This window comes from Perissodus microlepis, chromosome 6 (assembly GCF_051167445.1).
Source record: "Perissodus microlepis isolate ML-2025 ecotype Zambia chromosome 6, ASM5116744v1, whole genome shotgun sequence".
In the NCBI taxonomy this organism is placed as follows: Eukaryota; Metazoa; Chordata; class Actinopteri; order Cichliformes; family Cichlidae; genus Perissodus; species Perissodus microlepis.
In genome coordinates this window covers 23,913,184-23,936,465 of record NC_140466.1, presented here as the reverse complement: position 1 = coordinate 23,936,465, position 23,282 = coordinate 23,913,184, and the positions used below count along the sequence as shown (strand labels likewise).

General features: G+C 39.8%; 1 protein-coding gene across 2 annotated transcripts in view; it reads right to left on the bottom strand.

Annotated features, from left to right (window-relative positions):
• The window catches only part of herc3 (HECT and RLD domain containing E3 ubiquitin protein ligase 3), a 33,849-nt gene extending 12,629 nt beyond the window's left edge, over nucleotides 1–21,220 (bottom strand). The window contains exons 1-20 of one of the 2 annotated variants that reach the window (XM_084931600.1): nucleotides 21,128–21,220; nucleotides 19,655–20,005; nucleotides 17,929–18,088; nucleotides 15,140–15,216; nucleotides 14,130–14,351; nucleotides 12,606–12,697; nucleotides 12,122–12,252; nucleotides 11,399–11,550; nucleotides 10,519–10,592; nucleotides 9,775–9,899; nucleotides 9,556–9,615; nucleotides 7,298–7,409; nucleotides 6,136–6,325; nucleotides 4,582–4,745; nucleotides 4,306–4,419; nucleotides 4,075–4,098; nucleotides 3,878–3,976; nucleotides 3,599–3,769; nucleotides 3,371–3,514; nucleotides 678–844 (exon numbers count right to left, since the gene is read on the bottom strand). In XM_084931600.1, coding sequence (XP_084787726.1) covers nucleotides 678–844; nucleotides 3,371–3,514; nucleotides 3,599–3,769; nucleotides 3,878–3,976; nucleotides 4,075–4,098; nucleotides 4,306–4,419; nucleotides 4,582–4,745; nucleotides 6,136–6,325; nucleotides 7,298–7,409; nucleotides 9,556–9,615; nucleotides 9,775–9,899; nucleotides 10,519–10,592; nucleotides 11,399–11,550; nucleotides 12,122–12,252; nucleotides 12,606–12,697; nucleotides 14,130–14,351; nucleotides 15,140–15,216; nucleotides 17,929–18,088; nucleotides 19,655–19,877 — 2,501 coding nt within the window. In that variant the 5' untranslated portion in view covers nucleotides 19,878–20,005; nucleotides 21,128–21,220. Of the gene's footprint in view, nucleotides 1–677; nucleotides 845–3,370; nucleotides 3,515–3,598; nucleotides 3,770–3,877; nucleotides 3,977–4,074; nucleotides 4,099–4,305; nucleotides 4,420–4,581; nucleotides 4,746–6,135; nucleotides 6,326–7,297; nucleotides 7,410–9,555; nucleotides 9,616–9,774; nucleotides 9,900–10,518; nucleotides 10,593–11,398; nucleotides 11,551–12,121; nucleotides 12,253–12,605; nucleotides 12,698–14,129; nucleotides 14,352–15,139; nucleotides 15,217–17,928; nucleotides 18,089–19,654; nucleotides 20,006–21,127 lie in introns of those variants that run through there. The other variant, XM_084931601.1, reaches the window with a different exon arrangement.
• Nucleotides 21,221–23,282: the final 2,062 nt, after the last annotated feature.

The following is a 23,282-nucleotide window of genomic DNA, read 5'->3' as shown; positions in this document are numbered from 1 at the left end:
GCATTCAAGTTATTTTATTGTCCCATTTATTTCTTTATTTCCAGATTAGATTCTGTGCCAGGTTTCAACTTACACTATTTAAGATATAGAATCCACTTTTCAAGGTCTTATTTATCAAGAATTTATCCCAACATTATGGACCAATGTGCCAGATGTCATGCCTCACCTTGTTTGTCTTTTGCTTCAGACTGCATAATTTTTTATGGAAGGTTTTAGGAACCCAATAACAAACTGACCACTTCCATTGCTATATTTGGGGGTTCCACTTGTTCCCCAAACATACCTTGCTTGCATGCAAACATCGCTTTTGGTGAGATCTTTCTTCCTATTGTTTGTGTAGGTCCTCAGTCATTCAGGTCGTGGTAGTTGAAGGATCTTGAAAAAGAACTTGACTTGAGTTTTGAAGACCTCTCATCTAAGAGGTTTCTTCAGTTGCATCCTATTCCTCTGGAAGTCCACTAATCCCACAGTTATCTCTCTTTATGCTTTAAGGATGTCATGTCATTTCTTAAAACTTAAAGGCTGTTTTGCTAAGTTTGATCAAAAATTGAATTCTTTCATTCATTATTTTCAGTCTTTACCAACTCAGAGTACAGATGAACCCTTATATATAAATAAATATATAGATTAAAAAATGAATTAAAAATAAATGGTGAGTTGCAATGTGCCATGTTTACCGGGCTTCAGTGGGTGAGAGCTCTTTGAAGTCCTCCAGCGTGGGTGACACCTCGAGCAGCTTCTTGTAGAGAGCCAGGGGGAAGTGGAGGTCCACCACTGTGGCGTTATAGATGGCCAGACCGCAGATGATCCCGATCAGGTGGAACCAGTTCTGCTCTACAAAACACTGGAGATGCACGCAGAAACATTATTTTCCTGTTGCCTTTCTTTTACCACTTCTCTGTGGCTGAAATCTGAGCAGATTCTTTGGTGGCATCGTGTCAGCTGGCTCAACGTAACTCGACAATTTCTCACATCCCACGAGCTGAAAAATGTTATATGGTACACCAGCAATAAATTCACACTTACAGAACTATACAAATATGAAAAAGGTACCTTTCTTCTTAACTCTAAGGTATCAGAGCTTCGAGGTAAATATGCTATCATAAGGATAGAATAAAGCCAAAATATGGAGATTAAAGTTGTCATTTAAAGCAAACAACTGCCAAAGCTTCTATTACCTCTACAAAATTTTGTAGATGAGTTGGTGAAATCACACTTAAGAATCAGTTTTAGTAACAAGGAAAATTGTTCGTGTTTGTGTGCTAAAAGGGAATTTTTATGATGAGTATAAGGATGCTGAAGAGAAGGGAAAAAAAAGATAAAACTTGGAAGAGTTAGCCAGATTTGTACAAAATGAAAAAACTGGCAATGGACAGATGTGAGGATGTCAATGGTTACACCCTCGTGCAAGAAAGAGACTGTATGTTGTATCACAAGGCACAAAAACACAAGAAAGCTGATCAAGCTGTTTCACTAACTCATCTACACAAGGCATTCTGTAGAGGCTATGGCAGCCATGACAGTTGTTTGAATTGAAACAAACAGCTGGTCAGTAGATCACCAGTGGGCTTCGTCCAATGATCGCTAAGTATGTGCCTACAAATACACCAACCATTAACCTACCGAATAGTTGAGATATTCTGGAACAACATAGTGGACCCTGAAACCAACAACACCACCCCTCGAGCGCAACTCGCCACACCAGATCATCTTCCTCCATCTCACTCTATCCCTGACATCCTCCTCTGTCACTCCAACCCTCTGCATGTCCTCCTTCACTACATCCATGAATCTTCTCTGTGGTCTTCCTCTTTTCCTCCTCTCTGGCAGCTCCATCTTTAACATCCTTTTTCCAATATTCACTGTCCCTCCTCTGCACATGTCCAAACCATCTCTTGTCTCCACTCAACCTGAGATGTCCCTTTGGTGTACTCATTTCTAACCATGTCCTTCTGTCTCACTCCAAAAGAAAACCTTGACATCTTCTAGATTATCACTATGGCTGCAACTGTGTGTTATAATTATGTGCCAGAAAATGAATCTTGGACTATATAAAATAAATGCTACTCTCATGCAAATACCTCTTACTTTTTTACTTAATAATTTTACAAAGAGTTTAAAAAAAAAGGGGGGGGGGGGGGGGGGTAATTTTGACCTTAATTTGAATGACAGAGAGGTGACTGACTGAACAGAGCTAATATTATGTTGTTTCCAATCTCAGTCAGCATGACGGTCAAGGCTGAGGGACGAGCTCCCTTATAGAGGTGAGTGTTTTGTAAACCTTAGTGTTCCCACTGACATACAGCATCTCTGTGTATAACTGCAGAAACAGCAGCTCTTCTTCTTGGAAAAAAACAGCAGCAGTCAAACAACTGCCAGTCCACATTCGGGTAATCCATTATAGGCCGACTGCTCTTTAGTCCAAATAAAAAAAAAAAAACCCAGACAAAAGAAAGCTGAAAGGCTTCAAACTAAAAGGAAAAGGTCAGTGGATTTATTGAAACACTGATTTCTCTTTTTGAGCAACAGATATGACTCGTCCATCCTGCGCATGTCAAAGAGACATTATCTCCAAGGGGCAAATTAGGCTGGAGCCCACACAGCCCGCACAAGATGCTTCAAACCTAAAGCAAGGCTGAGTGCAATTTACACACACAGCACAGGAGCAGTATGCTTACTAATTACTTAAATCTTCTTTCTTTTCTGACGTCACTGAGATCTCCTAATATCATTATTAGCCTAAACGCTTTACTTCCCAGAAAACAGCTGAGCTAAAAGCCAACAGCACAGGCTGCTTATTGTCAGCAAGTCCAAATATGTTTCAGTCTGCAGAGTCACAGTATTTTCCTTTTTCTTTCAGAGGTAGAAAAAAAAAGTGGACCACTGTATGCAGCTTTCAGCTTTGTGACTGAAATGCAGTAACCCCTGTAAAGCATGGATTAGGTGTGCTACACTGTTGTGCATTAGGAATTAACCGATGATTTTAGTTCATATCCAAAGTTACTTAAACAGCTGTGTGTTTCTAAATTATCCATAAACTAAATAAATAAGCTGTCTCTGATCTGTCTCCGATGTTTTAAAACACAGTCTCCAGATTAAGTATCATTTTTCTTCTGGATAACCATCTCAAAAGATGAAGTTTCCTATTTGAAGACATTGCAACTACTCATTCATTAAAACCTGTTCACAGCAGGTGCAGCAGTTGGAAAAAGAGCTTCGTGTTTAACTGTCTGCAGCAGTGTGGCTCACCGTAATGTTTCAAGTTGAAGGTAATATGCTAAAATTAGACTTAATTATATTTAAATATACTCGATAAATACTTTAACATACTAATTCCACTGCCTGTTAACTGTCAACCAGGGAAACTCACTTTATCTGAGAACCAGAGCAGGTTGGACTCTTTGTAATGAGTGAACATCCCGTACACGGGATCCATCAGCTCCTTCAACAGCAGCAGGAAGAACTCTTTAGTTACGCCGCCTGCGTCTACGGCCTCCTCTCCATCAAAGATCACCTGGAGGGAGGAAGAAGCAGATGAAAAACAAAAACAAATCTTCGCTTTGTCCAAGTTACGCCTCCGGTGAGGGCCGCCTCTCACCTTGAGTGGTTTCTTGAGGTCCACGTCAGAGTACATGGTGAGCTCGCGTAGTGTGTCGCTTACTAAATGGCTCCTGCGCACATGGAGCACCAGGTAAGGGTTCCTAGCGAGGTGGGGTTCCAGTGTGAGCAGCATAAAGACATTGTGTAGGTTTGCACCGCTTACTGCCATCTTGGTAACGGACACAGGTGGAGAGAAATGGATAAAACAATGTTCACATGAGAACGAGAACAATTAAGAAACATTTGCTGACACATAAAGTCTGTCAGCAGCGGGTACCTGCATTTGCAGTTCAGCATCAGTTTGCAGCATGGTTGTCTTGGCTTTTGCGTTCAGTATGAACGGGTAGGCACATAGGTTTACTGCGGGAAAGTCACTCTGCAGGGAAAACAGAATGAATGCTTAATAAACCATCACCATTTAAATGAATCACATTTATCTATTATGCTTAATAACTGAGTCTTTAATTCAACTACCTGTGAAGGGGATGATCCCACTTTCTAAAAATGAGAAAGAAAGAAAAGTCATCTGATCAAACCTGACACTTGAAAAATAAAAAGACATTTAAAAGTAGAAACGAAGAGATTTTTTAAATTCCTTCCAGTGCCCGAGTGTTGTTTATGAAACAAGTGGGCAGCAAGAAGAGACAAACAGACCTGACAAACACAGATGCCTTCCCAAAAACCTATCCCAAACTCAGTACTCACAATCTCAGCTTTACTCAGAAACCATTTGAGGTAGTCTTCCTGGATGTCCACGAGGCTGGTGATGTCTGGGATGTAAAAGCGGTTGTACTCCACGTGTTGTGCCTTCAAGTTTACCTGGTAACATGGAACAAAAACCTGCTGATCTCCAGGAAATGTCACAGTACACGGCAGACTACAGATTACCGAGAACCATCTGACCGTGACACAAGCACTTCCTTCTTGGATTGTATTGCCGAACAAGCACAGCTGAGAACGGCGAGTGTCGTTTGTGAATACCTTGTGGAGCTTTTCCAGCAGCCGAAGAGTGGCAAGAAAATAGTTCTCATAGAACATGGGCACGAGCACCGTCTTGCCTCCTGTTAGCATAAAGACAACAATGCTCTTGTACATGTCGACCATTCGGGTGAACACGCTGCCATCCACGAAACACCACCAGTTGTCTGCAGAGACACAAAAAGGAGAGGAAAATAAATTACCTCAACCAAATACACCATGATATTTTATGGTGGACTCAAGTAGCACTGAGGTTGTCAGTTTCTTCTATGATGTATTGGAATTTCAGGAATTACACAATAACAATGCTTCTGTTTTAGCACTTAAATCATTTAAAGCCACTTCATTAGATACACCTGTTCAACCACTTGTTAACACAAATATCTTATAAGCCAACCACATGGCAGTAACTAAATGCATTTAGGGATGTACGCAAGTTCAAACTGAGCACTGAATGGGGAAGAAAGATGATTTAAGTGACTCTGGACGTGGCGTGGTTGTTGGTGCTAGATAGGCTGGTGTGAGTATTTCGGAACCTGCTGATATAATTTGAATTTCCCATATAAATATCTTCAGGGTTTACACAAAATAGCCTGAGGAGGAGAAACCATCCACTGAGCAGCAGTTCTCTGGGTGAAAATGTTTTGCTGCCAAAGACCAAAGAGCAGAATGGCAAGACTGCTTCGAGCTGACAATAAGGGCACAGGAACTCAAATAACCACTCGTTACAACCAAGGTATGCAAAAAAGCATCTGTGTATTCACAATATGTCAGACCTGGAAGAAAATGGGCTACAACAGCAGAAGAACACACCAGTTGCTACTCATGAGAGTTAAGAACAGGAAATTGAGACCACAGTTCACACAGTCTCAGACAGAAGACTGTAAACATGTTGCCTGGCCTGATGAATCTCCATTTCTGCTGTGACATTCAGATGGCAGGGTTCAAATTTGGCATGAACAACATGAAATCGTGGCTCTATCCTGCCTTGTATTGACAGTTCAGGCTGGTGGTGTGGGGCACATTTTCTTGGCACACTGTGGGACAGTTAGCACCATTTGAGCATAGTTTAAAGCCCACAGCATACCTGAATACTGTTGCTGATAATGTCCATACCTTTATAATTGCAAAATAATTGCACGAAAGTAATTTTCAGGACCCACCAAGAAAAAAAACAAACATTTTTTTTAAACTGATTCATGTGGCCACAGAGTGAAGACTAAACTAGCAGACCAGCTAGTAACTGACCTTTACCTCTGTTAAAACCCCTAGTTTTAATCAAATATCAATAGTGAGTTCAAAAATCCATATGAGCCAGGCTCTAATGTTTGAAGATGCTGTGAAAATATTGTTGTCCTGGTGGTGTTTTTTATCTGTTGCTGACGAAGCACACGTAGCACAGATATGGACGAGGATACCGATATATTCTAAACATCAGCGGAAGCTTAACATGGTGGGACATAGCACAGAGTTGCTGAGCTTCACAGTTCTTAGTTATCTCCCAAAGTCAAATCTGAATGAAAAACTGTATTCAGTGTGGGCGTGCAAATGTAATACCCAATACTTTGCTGGGGTTGGCATCTAGCCGCAGAATAGCCATTGCTAGGGGTATAGTGAGGCGGATGTAGTTTTTGGAGTCCTGCAGGGCCGGGTACTCTGACAAGATGAGGTAGATCCTCATGGCCTCGACATCAGGAGGGGAGCGTGGCAGCTGAGGGATCAGCAGGCTCTCAAAACTCTTGGTGGCCTAAACAGGAGAGAGAGGACGCAGACATTACACCCTCTGTTTAGTTACACTGCTCAGAGAAAGGAGATTCATGTTAGAGACAAAATGCAGTCAGAGAATTAATAGGGTTTTACTGTTTTGTTTTGTTTTTTTTAAAAAAGCTGAATGTGATGGGATATTTTTATATTTCCAAAAAAGCTGGATGAACGAGGCAGCAGCGATAAAACGTCAGTTGCTAAATTTTGCGAGAGGTTATTTAGTGGTTGGGGAAAGAGGCCTCAGCCTGCATCAATCAGACTGAGGCCACTTCAGTCCCAAACATAACATTAGTGCGCCAATGTTAGGAGTCGTCAACCAGTTCTGCATTTTGTGCCATGGATCTGTGGCAGAACTTGATGTACTTTCAAAACATGGATTTTCTTTTCTTTTTTTTTTTATTTATTCCAACAAATGAATGGTTACAAAGCAAACCCTGCATGTATTAAACCTGCATCATTAAGGAGCCAAAACACGAAGCGTTTCAGACAAAAATCACTTTCTATCACAATCATTGATACCAATTTCTATGAAAATCACTATGGATTTAGACGTTGGTGACCTACATACAAACAATGAGGTTTTAATTTCGAGTGAGCATCTGATTTTCAGCAGCAACATCTACAGCGAGAGGCACAGGGGTTCATTAGGATTCACGCAGAACTCCTTCAATTCCTGAGATTAACTGTTTGCCACTAAATCTTTCACAGCTCTCACCAGCTTTGTCTGCTGAGAGTTACGTTACATTCATTGCTTATGAATCCACTTTATGTGTAATAGCTTAAAAAGTAATTGATTAGGTGATTAGAGTAAACCAAAACTTGTATGCTATTTTCTTTATTCATGCTTCTGGTCAGATAAAGAAAGTCAGACAACAACAGGAGCCATTATCAAACACATGCACCATGTGTCCTTAGAGACATAAAGTAAACTGGGTTTGGAGGTTAGAAGCAGTACCTGCTCCATGAGTTCAGAGAAAGCTGGTTTGCTCAGAGTCTCAAACAGCATTCTGACAGAGTTGAGATCGATGCCTGGGATCTTTGGGTTGGTTTTGAAATGGGTATCATCACTGAGAGAAAGCAGATAAAGAAAGATATAAGTGAGATCTCAGCAAAGGATAAAAACCAGAGCTCATATTCAGGGAATTCGTGATAAAGCTTTGATGGAAAGTTGCTTTGGATTAAACACAGGTCTACTCCAAGCTGTCATCCAGCATGTCAGCTGTGAGTCACCTTTAGGTAGGTGTGATAATACTCACTGCAATATAAGCAATGGTTAAGTATACATGCAGCCTAAATGTATTTAAGTCTATCCCTAAGCAGATCTCTTCTCCTGCCTGGGAGATGACGAGAGTGAGAACCAGTTGATAAACACACTCGCTGCTTCGCCTTAAACGACCCTCAACATATCACTGACACTGAGCATTAAAGATTTAGCTATCTGTAAATGCCATCTTCCTTCCCTATAGGCACAACAAGACAAATACTGACTGACACAGTGGACTGGATCCCTAATGGCAACTATTTACAGCACTCAGTCAGATCAGACGTGATCCTGTGGAGACTGTTTGTCAAAGAGCAAACAGTGCTGCAGATGGTGCAGCGGTTTGTGCTACAAAACTACTGAGTCACAGCAATGACCCATTAAATTCAGAGAACTCTCTGAGATTAAAGCACCATCTGAGCAGTTTTGGGTCCCAACTGTGATGCTAATACTTCCTGTGCATGGATGTGCTCTGAACAACTGCAGCAAATCCCACAGCTGTACCTAATAAAAGGAGATACAAATACAGTTTTTATGGCTACATTTTTGGGAAGGTTTTTATGTTATTAACTAAGGCAGCAACTAACATTTATTTCCATTTAGTCAGTCAATTAGTACAAGTCTGTCCTCCTGTATTTCATATGCACTACTTACTTACTTTATGATGGATGTTACTATTTGTTTTATCTCCTGTGGCGTTTCAGTTTTTGAAAGATTCATTTTTCATGCATGTGTCTGTGAGGCCTTTTTTTCCAACCCGGTGACCTCCACAGCTCATTCCCAGGACACGATAAGTATCTGCTGATTAGTTTGTCCTACATACGTCATGATGTCAACACACAGGTTGATGGACTCACACCGATCTCGCTAACCAAACAGATAGCATCTTTCCCAGGCCTGACAATCAGCTGGATAAGATGATATGCATTGATTTGAGGGTATTTGACAGAGAAAGTACATCTTTGTGAGTTGATCACACAGCATGCGTTTCCTTACTTAACTTCATTTATGGCACACACCTGAAGGGCTTAAGAAGTTACTCTGTGATGAATCTGCACTAATAAAACGCTAACAGATCCTTCTTGTTTCCTTTTTTTTAAACCTTTGTTGGGGACTGTGGTGCCCTTTTTTGTCCTAAAATACTGGGAGAGTTTCTGTGGCAACATTCAGTGGAAAAACTGCAATTTTGATGTCGAGCGCAACTGCAGTTTGTGCCATCTGTCACCTGCCTGAACCAAGGCCAAAGATCCTGAGCATGTGCTATTTTTGGCTCAGCACAGTAGCGATACAGACGTGGCACACGTGCAGCACATAATTGTACTAACTATTTTAAATATGTCGTGCCTGTCTAGCATAAATCAGAGTCACATTTTCAACCTGCAGAAATGAAACACTTCTTCTAATAATAACACAGACAGTGACGGAGAACGAAGAATAAAATATCTGGTCATAACTTGTCATCCAGATGGTATGTATGCATCCAAGGTTTGTTTGGCAAATACTGACTAAATCCTGCACTATTAAGGTGGGAACTTAAACATTTTTATCACCTCTTAATGAATTATTTCAGCTCTTCTTTATACTTCGCATTTTGGTGCTATATCTTATTAACTGTTAAATGTTTGTTTCTTTTTTCCTCCTCAAGGTCACCACTGTCTTCTTTTTCTTAAAGGTGAAAATAAAATTACAAGTCTGACTTAAGTAAAAGTAGCAAAATCTAATTTATATGAAGTACTTTTTCTAAAGAAAAAATATCTTGTCTATGTAGATTCATTAATACTCTTAGCACTGTAAGCTTTTAGAAAAGCTCTTAGAAAAATGTAAGCTCAGTGGTGTTTTGTCTTCCACTGAAGGTTTTTGCATTAATACATGCAACCGTGCTCCAATATAAAACAAGTCCAGACTGCACTATTTGTGTATTTCTCATATTGATGCAGGTGAGGTCTATGCACCTTTGGTCCAAGAAGCTGGCATTCCAGCACGCCGTCGAGGACAGCTGAACTATGACGTCACTGTAAACGAAACACACATTACAATGAAAATGTAACGGGGGAGACTTTCCAGTGATTAAAGTGAATTAAGCTCTGTGTGTATTTGTGTAAACCAATTATATATGAGTCTATCTTATAATCTAAAAAATCTGACACAATACCCTTTTATCGTTGGCTTACTTTGTGACGCTAGAGTCTGTGTTGTACATCAGTTTCAGCCTCAACGAATTCAAACTTTCATAATTGATTGGTGAGAGACTTTTGCCAATATTAATCACTCTGAAGTCTTCCGAGGGGACAGAGGTCTGTAGAGGGGAAGACAGAGAAGACATAACACCACTGTTACAAACACGGAAGACTGTTTGCTTTGGTCCTTTGCAGTCTGTGCGGCAAAGTTTGATCTGGGTTGCGTCAACAAAATAAAGAGGCCACGCCTGAGATCGAAATGTTTTGGCTAAGCGCTTTACATCTTTATCAGCCTACGTTCCTGACAGTTTGCTTGAAAATTACATTTTTTTTACCAGATAAAGGCTCCAAATACAGAGTTCCATCAACTGAACTGGTTAAAGCTGAGACATTAACGCCACCCTGTGGTGAAACACTAAACCTAAGTAACACAGACATGATTGCTTGGAGTTTTTGGATGTGATTGCTTAGAATTATACAGTGTGCTGCAGGAAACTAAGAAGCATATGTGTGTCACATACGGTTAATCATTTTTTAATTCCTGATGGTTTTTAGAGTACATCTTTGATTTTCAGTTTCACATTTCTCTATATTTTTAACATGAAAATAAATAACAAAGCATTTATGTAATTCATGAAAATTCAAACAAGCAATAACAATGGTAAAACTGGAAGTAAGTATATATTTTTAATTTAAAAAATGTGATATTTTAGTATTAATCTTTATGAAATCACATACCTGCTCATTAGAGTACAATAAGAAACTATGGTCTCCTCCACAGATGATTTTGGTCACGGTATACTGTTTTGATTCTAATTAAGAAACATAAAAAAGAGACAGACACTGAACATAATAACAGGGAATAAAATATATATATTTCACACTGTAAAGCACTTTAAACTGCATGTGTCTGTAATGATTCCTCACCTTGAGAAAAAAGATGATACACAGTAAAGAAGGATAAAGAATAATACACTGTGGAAGCATAAAGCAATCATAAAGCATTTGGCTCAAAAGCTCTTCTTTGTGCTATTTCAATTTGATAAACATGGCAGAATAAATTGTGTTCTTGCAGTCTCCTTACAATATATATATTTTTTTTAAATCTCTGCTATGACTCACACCCCCTAGCCTACATTACAAGCAGATTGCAGGATGATTTCTGGTAAATCCAACAGAAGACACTGCTGTGCAAATACAAGCTGTTTTGGCTGAATACCAACTATCCTCTTGGTTGTTTTGGCAACAGCAACTGGAGCCAAATCAGAAATACCTCCGCAAGACAGTGAAGCAGCAGAGTCTAGCTGGACACTAACAAAGCCCACTGTATCATTATCAGTCTGTTCTTTCTGTTTTAAGACTTCGTAAATTGTAAATTCTCTCAAAGTTCTCCATTGTCTTCAAGGAAAAAATCGGAAACAAGGTTCCCAGGACCATAATGGTTAGGCCAAATAAAACTGTAACATTCACAGCTGCCTGCCTGGATTTCCACTGCAGTTACCAGTAAAGGCACAAACAGGAAACATGTCTAACAAACGTGAGAAGTGGGAATGAGGCACTTTTAAAAAGGCATTCGGTCACAAGCATATAGGGACTGATCGGCAAGTCCTCTGCTTACCTCTTCTATGGAATTTTCCAGTCAGGAAACTGGCCTTGACAGGAAATGGGCTTCTGGCATCCCCCAGTATTCCTGTTCCCAGCTGGCCATGGCTGTTACAACCAAACGCATATACCATGCCAGAGGAAGGCACGAACGCCAACGTGTGGTGCCTGGCAAAAGGAAAAACCACGAAATGAAGAAACTCAAAAAAGTAAATTTACCACTTTGATAGTTACACATTTACAGCATTAGATATGCAGTTAACATTATCAAAGGTAGCTTACAGCGCTCTGATTTAACATGTTCAGTTTAGATCAGTTGTTTTTGCAGCAGATATTTTTTAATTATTACTAATGTTTATATTTTTTTTAATTTGGATTCTCAAAGAGAAGTTTTGTTCTAACGGTCAAGAGGATAAAAGAAATAACTGAGCAAAAAAAGATGCAACAAATGTCTGTGGCTAGAAGCAAAACAATCAAAGCTATTAACATTTAAGGGACAAGGTAACTTTCTATAAGTCTTTTCAGTATTCCTTTCCCATCAGGTGTGGAGAAAATACTAAAACAAAATAAACAAAAACACACACCATACAAGAGAGTTAAAACTGCAGCTTTCTGAGAGTCAAAAAAAAGTTTAAGCTTCATAAACATAGACTTTACTCCAGTGTTGTTTTACTTGGTTGCATGAGATCGTATGGGTATAACCAACAAAAGCCCTCTGTAGGTTTATCAGAGACAGTACCTGCCACAGGTGATTTGGGACACCTCGGTGCCCATGAGCTCCAGCACTCGTCTAGGTAAAAGCTCACTATTGGTGGAGCCGTGACCCAGCTGACCCCACGAGCCATCACCAAACGTAAACAAGCCGCCATCCTGCCAGGAAGAGTAAACACACTGACCTTTTCCGTGCTTTTTTCCATTTAAGAGGGAAACTTTATGCATAGTCTTGCACTAAAACACTTATGGCACACGTTAGGTGGTAGATTAAGATAAGATGGGGTTAGACCGTGTGGTTGGAATAAGACTCAGTTTTTAACTCTGTATTAACAGAGTGTTGTGTAAAATAATATAAATCCCTTGCACCAATTTTTATGGCAGCTAAACAAGAATGACCTAACAAAACAAGACTTTATAATATCTGGTTGCATAATATCTGTTACTAGAAATGGCCAAAATTAAACATCCATATGTAAAGCATGTACAACACAGTTAAACATAAATCATACCTTTGTCAAGGCTGCTGTATGTTCATCTCCACAGCTGATGTAAACAACTTTCTGAGATCTCAAAAATTTGATGTGGCATGGGACGGCACGATCTGTGGAAGGCGACAACACACGAGCGAGTCCACACTGTTAAACACTTCAACCAGATGAGTCCACTCAAATTAAGAAGATGCTGGAAAACGCTTAAACTTTTGCATTCTGATTTAGCACCATAATGGCAACTAAACTCAACGTGGATATGTTAATTAATTAAATTATTAAATTCTTTAATATTGAGGATCATTTCCATGAAATGTTAATAAATAGATCTCTTCTCCAAAATGGTGACCTCTAACTACTCGTAAAACAAATAATGAGCGTGAGAGCGATCAAGCTCGTTGCCATTGTTCCACAGACAATGGCAACAATACCGTTTTGCGGTAGATTTGCTGCTGTTGTCCTGTGGCCTGACCCAGTATTGGCCAAACTTTAAATGTCAGGTAGACATCTAAAGTTTGACTCTACAACACTTTGGTATCCGGAGGAGTTCATGGTCAACTCCATGACTCCAAGGTGCCCAAATCATCACCCCTCCACCACCGTGCTGACAGATGGTATGAGGTGTTTATGCTGACATGCTGTGTTTAATTTTTCCACATGGTGCTGTGCATTATGGCCAAACATCTGCACGTTGGCATAATGATAAATGGTAAATGAACTAGTTCTTATATAGTGTTTTTCTCCTCTAGCTGACCACTAAAGCACTTTATACAACATGCCTCATTCACACATTCACATCCATTCTATGCTTAAGTGCTTTCTATGTGACATTCAAAGACACTCACAATAGAAATAGAAGCTTCCTATTAGTAGATGACCTGCTCTACCTCCTAAACTACAGCCACCCCAACGGCCTCATATGTCCAAAGGACTTTATTCAAGAAGTCTTGCAATTTTCTCAGATGCAACTTTTCAAACCTAAGCTGTGCTGTCATGTTATTTTTAGAGAGAACAGGCTTCCTCCTGGTAACCCTTCCAAATAAGCCACACTTGTTCAGACCTTTTCTATTTGTACCATCATGAATTTTACAATTACCTGCTAACAGAGGCCTCTAGAGTCTGAGATGTAGCTGCTGGGTTTTTTGCAGTTTCTCTATGTATTGCTCAGTCTGAATTTGCTGAGACGTCCTTTCCAGGGAAGATTGTGGCATTGTGTTAACACGTGAATGCTTCAGATCAGAAACTGCCAAAACGTCTGCTTTGATAGCGGTACTCACACTTGACAGTCATTACAAATTATTAATAGTACCTAGCTGTTATTTAACCTCTAAAATATTATCAAAAGAGTACAGGTGTACTTAGTTTTTCACAACACCATGTGGAGTCCTGTGAAAACCTTTTCTTTTCTTTTTTTTCAAACGCGAATAAATTGATAAAAATGTTAGACACAATATTACGTAAAGATTTATATCATTTGTATGAAGCTCTACACTCTGCATTATATCATATAACAGTCGCCGTTCTTTCTAACCAGGTGATTATTACCTTGTTTATCATTAAGGCCCAGTTGTCCAGCTCTGTTTTTGCCCCAGCCAAATACAGCTCCAGACAATGAGAGGGCAAAACTGTGGTCTCCTCCTGCCGTTATTTGTGCCAAAGGAATTCCTGCCAGAGACTTTAGAGGATGAGGGAACAGCTTGCTGGGCTCTCCTTTCCCCAACCCGAGCTGCCCGCTGGTGTTCTGGCCCCACGTGAACAGCTGGCCATCTGAGAGGAAAAACGCACATCATGAACTTTACCTTACATCAACACCAATAATGAACACAAAATACAGGGCAGATGTCTGTTTTATAGAGTGGCTATATTTAGAGCTGTTACAGGGTGTGGCTCAGACCTACATATTGCCAAAACATCAACAACACCAAATGTTTTCATTTATAGCTAAACTTAAATCAAGTCAAAGCTTACACCAAACATAAATAAATAAACAACTTTTCAGGCTGACAGATAAATCACAGACCCCATTATCCTGTTAGTATTAATACATAAAGCTATGTGTGTTTAGCCCCAAGAAGCTGTGGTTCAACATCTGATCACATTTCTTTGGACAAAAAACAGTCAATTTAAAATCTCCCATAATGCAAAACCATTGCATTTTCTCAAACTATGCTCTCCTCCCTTTGCAATCACATATTTTAATGAAAATATTGTGTCTTGAGTCCTTGTCATGCTAACCTTGATGCTGATGGTTGACACTTTGTTGTTACATTGATAAACACACACTTGCTCTCCATCATTACTGCCTGGTGATTGCTCGTAAAACAGCCTTGACAATGTGCAAGTTTCACTCAGATCTGACCAATACTGTTAAAGGCTTAACGCTTCTAGTGAACTGTGGACGAGCGGATAGATGAGCTAAAATTTGCATGAAGTGAATTTAAGAATTTATGAGAGTTTTCTGATGCCATACATTTCAGCTCGATTGGACACAGTTGGGATCCAACATTCAGATCGTGAACAGTGATGAGGTGTTATAAAGAAATTGTCTTTCACACCTCTAGAAAGTGCGATGCAGTGCTGATTCCCACACATTACTTGAGAGATGCGATGGTCACACAGTCTTTTGACCAACCTAGGATAAATTTAAAAAGAAACAAAAACATTTGTTTATCAAGCCAAAAATACACATTAAAAACATTTCTTGTTTAAGTAGATGATGCATGAAAAGGCTGGGAATTCCAAATAATGTCAAACCTGATGTCTACTGTCTTAGCTGATTATAGGCCAATCACAACCTTCCTAACCTGCCTTTTTCAAAAAGTCTTGAAAGAGTAGTTGTAAAACAGCTAACTAATCATCTGCAGAGAAATTGTTTATTTTAAAAGTTTCAGTCAGGTTTTAGAATGCATCAGATTACAGAGACAGCTTTAGTGTAGTTTACAGATGGTTTTCTTATGGCCACTGATGGTAGATTCCTGTCTGTGCTTCTTCTAAACCTCAGTGCAATGAGGTTCGATGACCATAATTTAATTACAGCGATTAGAGCATGCTGTAGCTATTCAAGGTGGTTTGAATCATATCTATCTAATAGACTTTTTACTTGCTATTTAACTTTTATTTATACAGGTATCCCCATTGAGACTCAACATCTCATTTACAAGAGAGATCTAATTCAGACAAACTTCGTAAAATTATAACACTTCAATTTGTTCATGTTAATTGGGAGTCCTCTTTACACACAAAGGTGAATTATGGAGTTCTACAGGGTTCCACACTAGAACCAGTTCTGTTTATATTATACATGCTTCCCTTAGGCCAGGGGTGTTGAAATCCAGTCCTCGAGAGCTACTGTCGCTCTCCTTCTTCCGACACACCTGAACCAAATGAATGACTTGTTACCAGGCCTTTGCCAAACTTGATGGCATGCTGAAGAGGTAATCCAATCATTTGATTCAGCTGTGTTGGAGTAGGGATGGATCTAAAAGCCGCAGCTCTTGAGGACTGGAGTTGGACACCCCTGCCTTAGGCGGTATCATTAGAAGGCAAAACATATATTTTCACTCCTATGCAGATGATGCCCAACTTTATCTATCCATGAAGCCAGAAAACACACACAACTTAGTGAAACTGCAGGAATCTCTGAAAGACAAAGACCAGGGTGACCTATAATTCCTAAATTCGGCTACAAACTGAGGTTAGCATACGTGGCCCTAAAAAAAAAATCTTAGAAATATGTTACTATATGCTTACTCTAAATGGGATTACCTTGGCCTCCAGTAACACTGTGAGGAACCTTGGAGTCATTTTGACCAGGATATGTTTTTCAATGCACACACTAAGCAAATATATAGAACTGCTTTCTTCCTTTCGTGCAATCTCTTTCTCAGAGTGATACTGAAAAACTAGTATTTATTACTTCTACGATGCAGTATGGTAATTATTGATGTCCTAAAAACTCACTGAAAAGCTTTCAGCTAATCCAAAATGCCGCAGCACGAGTACTGACAGGGACTAGAGAGAGCATATTTCACCCATACTGGCTTCTCTTCACTGGCTCCCTTTTAAATCCATAATAATCGGGTCCCATTTTATGTTAAAGACCTCATAGTACCGCATCACCACAATAGAGCACTTTGCTCTCAGACTGCAGGCTTACTTTTAATTCCTAGAGTAGTTAAAAGTAGAATGGGAGGAAGAGCCTTCAGCTTTCAGGCCCCTCTTTTGTGGAACCAGCTTCTAGTTTGGATTTTGGAGACAGACACCCACTTTCCTTTTCAGATTAGGCTTAAAACTTTGCTTTTTAATCAAACTTATAGTTAGGGCTTGATCCAGTGACCCTGAATCCTCCCTTAGTCATGCTGCAATAGGCCTAGTCGGCTGGAGGCTTCCGTGATGTACTGAGTGTTTTTTTTCTCTTACCATGTGTTTTTACACTAATCTTCATTAAATCATTAGTTATTAATAATTTCTTGTGCTCTTCCACAATGTGTCTTTCTCATGTCATCCTTCCCTTACCCCCAACTGGTCGAGCCAGATGGCCGCCCCTCCCTGAACCTGCCTCTGCCTGAGGTTTCTTCCTGTTAAAAGGGAGTTTTTCCTTCCCACTGTCACAAAAGCGCTTGCTCATAGGGGGTCATCTGATTATTGGGATTTTCACTGTATTATTGTAGGGTCTTTCTCTTACAATACAAAGTGTCTTGAGGCATCTATTGTTGTGACTGGGTGCTATATAAATAAAACTAAGTTGAACTGAATTATGAAAGGCTGCTGCATACAAAATACTGACTATTAAACTATCTCGCTGAGTATATGTTTATATGGGGCTTCTTCTCCTCCACTATAACACTGAGGTCAGTCTGAGTAACCAATAGATTAACAATGAAGATGTCACTGTAGTTTTTCTTTCTTTTTAATAATGATTTTGTGAGCATATAGATAGAAATATATTTCTGATATATCTATTTAGTCTTAGTCTCTTTTGTCTGCTTTCTTCCCCTCATAAACTTTCAGTAAATTGTCTATTAAAAATAAAATTGTTTGTCAGGGCACTAATTGCTTATTCTAGAAAACGTTTTGCAAACCACTTATTACAGTAAAATCCCATTTTCCCAGTATTTGCATGTGAAAGACTTACAGGAAGTCTGTGACTAACAGTTTTCAAATAGGCTCTGATAAACCTGTCTACGTCTGCACGCTCTATGGACACACTTAGCTGTGGCAGTGGCCAGATGTACGCTGTACAAGTAGGTGCTAGGCTGCTGGTAAGTACTGTAAGTTTTCCTACTGGCATGTGTAATTCTGTGTGGCCAGGCTAAACCCTTCTTCCTATAAACTACACGGGCACCTGGGAATCCGAACAGTCGTCTCTGTGGTCCCCAGTCCCAGCTGTCCCCCATCACCAGCTCCCCAGGCAAACAGTTGACCCTGTTCATTCACTGCCATCGAATGCCCCCGACCGCATGACACCATCGCAATCTTTTGGGTATCCAGAGCCCCAACAACCTCTGTGAAGAGATGACAGGTCTACAGTAGAGGTCTTTTCATTACTTTTACTCTTTACCCATTTGTTTTTCAGTTATAAGTCTAAATATTTTAAACTACATGCTATTTATTATATAAGTATTTATTGTACACAATAATACAACAGATCCAAGAAACATAATATACACATTACTTCTGAAAATAGTATATTATTAACTGCACTGAGAAATGCTGTGTTGAAGCACGTGCAAAAAGGATGTGTGGGCGAGACTTTGCAGCTGGTGTTGGTGGTATTCTGCTAAGGACCAACTAAGGGTTAGCTGCTTTAGACAAATTGAAAACACAAAATAGTTGATAATGTGGTTTTAAGTGAGGTAAGACTATAGCATTTAATCAACAATCAACATTTTTTAAGCTTGTTAAAAAGATTCAATAACATAAACATAAAATGATAAAGGCCTTATAACAAAAATATAATTATGCCAAGTTGGCCCAGCATGTTATACAACCTGTGAGATAACATCTCAGAATCTATGCAGTGTATCTAACTAAAGATGTGGATGGACATACTTCAAATAAATCTGTGTATGTTTTTTAAGGTCCAGCAATTCTTGTATTTGTTCAGGGCTGTTACAAGTTCACCCACATGCCAAAACAAAGAACATGTAGAACACATTTCCACCCACATAATACCAACACAGACCCATCATGTCTGCAGTCACTACCATTTTAGGAAAAATGCCCAAAATGCGGGAACAGGAATCCTTTCTGTTTCATGTCAAACTCACCTAATGATGCCCAATTCCAGCATACAGTTATGCTGCTGTTACATGAGTGTCTGTGCTTTTCAAATCCTCAGTCATCCTGCTTCCACATCAGATAAAAACACAACAGCCACTGAACCTGCTAAGACTTGCAAAAGACATTTCACTGCATGCTCAGTCTTTGTAACTAAGCATCAGGGTATTTTTCTTCTCCCATATAAAATATTATTGGTGTCCACTAAAGAGCTTTTGGCTTATACCAAAGGAAAATAACCAGGTCTGTGATTTCTTTAAGTTTTTTGAAAGTGGAGTTTAATTTATTCCAGTTTAAAATTAATTATTATTTATCAAATGGCTGAGGAAAAAAAAACTGTATATAAAACTTTCTATTATTTGAGGCAAAACATAAAACAGACTCTTTAACTCAAACAACTATGTGCAGACCAATCTTGCTCGTGTGCCTAATCACTCATCATAGATAAGTTTTAACCTTGGTTATGTGCAACTAAGTCAGCCAAACATCACTAACAGCCCAGAATTTCCCCATTAGCCCATGCCCATTTGTATAACTACTTTAATTGATTAACACTTTTATTTAAACGTAAATGATGCAAAATAACAAGCTAGGTTTTTAATACATAACTCCACTATAGTTGAAGAACAGAATACAATTTGACTTTTTTATTAGACCATCAATTCACCTCCTGCTTGTGCAGCCAAACACAGACAAAGACAAATCAGGCCAAATTCAGGCACATGCTCAAACATACTTGCTATGTTGTTCACCAGGGTGGTCCAATCTGGTGTTTCCAATTTAGAGCTTACCTGGGGAAGTCCCTGCTTTGTCATGACCCAGCTGTCCCCAGCTGTTAGAGCCACATGTGTACACACTGCCATCATACATAAGAAACACAGAGTGTTGGCCTCCACAGGCGACCTCTTTCATTCCCCTGCCACTGAACACATGACAGTTCCTCGGCTCAAACACAGGGTTCTTCTCCACACCAATACCCAACTGCCCATCCTTGGCATTCCCCCAGCACAGCATGTTGGTGAAGGGAGAGGAAATGAGCACCGATGTGAAGAGGCAAAGAGAGTGACAGCCAGATGGAGGAAGACTATAATGATCAAGCTCGAGAGCAGGCCCGCTTTCGCCTCTTCATGTAAATTCCAACCCTAGAAGCAAAAGAAACAGCGTGATTATGCATATTTCTTCATAAGGAGCTGATTACTTTGCTCCATATGTGAACTCTTGACAGTTTTTCAATTAGGGAACAAGGACGGGCTCGGAGGTTGCTGTGGGTGTGTGTGACAGTGATGTAAGCATGATGACAGAGGAACAGGCAGTGTATTTAAATAAACCCTGTCAGTGTAATCCTGGCTTAAGCAGCTCCAAGCAGTCCCGCCTTAATGTCCAGCCTCTTCTAGCACAATAATGTTACCAACTGAGTAAGCCAGAAAATACACAAAAGAGAAACGGGCCAATAGAGAGTATGCTTTACCTCACAATGTCCCAAAAACGTGACTTTTAAATATTATACATTTTCACTGTTTAAGGTGTAAATCGTAACTGGGATAAACGCCATATAAATATTTTTTATTAATACTATGAGTTATATCATTACAAGTATAACCTATATTACAACCCTGCAAAAACTAAACTGAATCACCTCTGAAAAAGGTGAAAAAACAGTTGTGATGAGAGGATGCGGGCACATGTATTAGAAAGCACTAATTTACATGGGAGGGTGGAGGAAAATATAGGGAATGGACCAAAAGCCCAGGGTGACCATCCTTATCGCAGTTAGTAAACATTAAATAAATATTAGCTATACATTAGCTATAGCACACCAGTCTTGGCTGTGAGTTGCTCCCGTGTATTACCAGTGGGCTATCATTATTATTATTATCTAAACACTGGTAGCTCGATGTGAGATACGCTTAGCTGTATATTTAGCTGTATTTTAAGTGTCAGCGGCTGCTTTATCGTTTGTGAGGACCAGCACGTTAAGTCAGGTTAGCTTCCTGACCCGTGCTGTGTGTACATTACAAACACATCCTGCAGCAGTGGCTAAATGTCCCCACTGACATTACCTGAGTAAGTTTGTTAGCGAGCCTGACAAACCACACAAGCCGTTATAGTTAATAGCTAACTAACGTTCGCAGGCTAAAACAGCGCTGGCTGTCAGTCTTATAGCTAAAAAAAACAGAGACCCGCTGGCTAGCCGATGAACACAACCTAAGCACAGCGGCGCTGTTTTACAGCTGGGTGGTGCAAAATTAAAACAGTGTGTTTACCTTGACAGATGCATTCTGAATTTGGGCGACTGGTTTCGGTTCATCAGCCCAGAAAACAAACGAGGAAGTGCCACAGCTGCTTACGTCACTAGACGTTATGGGCAGGAGACAATGTGATTGGTCCGCCGAGCATGGGGCTCTACCAATGGTTGTGTCCGAATTGGTGAATGCCTACTAGCGTAACAACAAAGTCCGTGAACATTAAATCTATTGGTGTGGCTATTTTATTTTCCCAATATTTAATACTTTTTTACAAGCTTTGTTTAAAATGGCGGAGGCTCTTAATTTTAATATCTGAATCATGTCAGCATCCCGTCAACCTAAGTGTTTTAAGTGTTATGTTTCACGTTTGTGTTAGGTATTGGAAGGTCCTGTGATGTTTTTTTATGTGAGTGAAGTTGGCCCCCCCACCTTCTTCAAATCCAACAAAAGTGGTATCAAACGTTTGTGCTACGTTTGTGCTGGTTTGTGCTGCAAAAATTTTCGTTTGTGCTGCTATCATTTTAAAGATATTAATAAAAATTTCTAGAGGTCATCAGAGGTCAACCAGCCCCCCCACATTAATTAAATCAAACAAAACTGGTGTCAAGCAACTGTGCTACGTTTGTGCTGGTTTGTGCTACTAAAATTGTTGTTTGTGTTGCTTCTGTTTTAAAGATATTAATGAAAATGTAAAGGTCAAAAGGTCAGCAGTCAGCTGAGACTGAAGAAGTCACTTGGATGAGTGACGAAATGTTTCTCCCACTGAAAATGTCCAGATGAACAGAATCAACCTTTTGGGATTTACTTACCTGGATGATTAAGCACGCATCAAGACATTATTTTATTAATATTTTTAAAATGATAGCAGCACAAACGAAAAATTTTGCAGCACAAACGAAGCACAAACGTTTGATACCACTTTTGTTGGATTTGAAGAAGGTGGGGGGGGCAACTTCACTCACATTGTTTTTTTGTCTTGTTCATACATTTCTTGAAAAAGCATTTCCTCCCTTTCTCATTTTATTTATTCATTTATTTATTTATTCTATATTTTTCACACTTCAGTGTTTCACATGATCAAACAAATTTTAATATTAGACTAAGATAACACCAGTAGATACTACATTCTGTTTAAAATCCCACTGTAGACGACCAATCGTCTTGTCGACGAAAGTTGCGTCACCAAAACAACAACACGCAGCGGGACAGCGAAGCAGCCAACTCTGCTATTTTACTGGAAACTGGCATTTCTTTTATGTTTACGGTGAGTTATAGACTCTGGATTTAGCGGAAATTACACGACGCTGAATAGCGCATTTAACCCTTTTCTTTTATGGTAAATGTTAGCTGCGCGTTAGCCAACATCTAATGTATTACGCCCATTTCTAGTCTTTTCAGTGGCTACAACTGATGATAGCGACACTATAAATCTAGATGCCCCTGCACCTTGTCATCAAGCCGGGTGAGAAGTATGGTCTTCACCAAACCTCCACAGGATCTGCTCAGCCGAGTCGCTGCCTTCCCTCACGCACAGAAGCTTCTTCGAGCAGAGATGCCCCGGTAGACTGCAGCGAGAACTGCCAGCATCTGAGCCAGCCAGACTGTCTGTCTCTCTCATCATGGTCATCTAAATGCACAGTAATAGCAGGTTTTGTAATAAGGCAAATTGCGCTAACATAATATGCAATGTTAGTTGATTATTTACTTGCCCTTATTAACGGGAGAGGACGTGCAAACGTTACCGCTGCAACTGGGTTGAGATTCACTAGTCCTGAGCGGAGTTAAAAACACAACATTCATTTAAGGTTATCGCGTGTTTTGTGAGCAAATGCTTTGCATGTTCCTAGTGTTTCCTGCCATGGTGCTCGGTCGTTGACCCAGCGTTTTGTGTTTATTATGATTATTTTCCTCTGTTCTAGTTATTCTGATTTTGGTATTCTGTGTTCCCCCCTTGTGTCCGGTTCGTGTTCTAGGTTTCCTGTTTTATTCTGAAGGTCTCTGTCTGTTGTCATTGTGTTCAGCTTGTGTCCTCCATTCATTATGTGTATTAGGATCAGCTGTTCTTCCCTGCTGTGTGTGTATATTTAGTGGGTGTCGGTCTGTGTTCGTTGTCGGCTCGTCTGTGTTTCTTGGTATCCTGTTCCTTAGTCTGCGTCTCTCTGCTCCTCTCTCC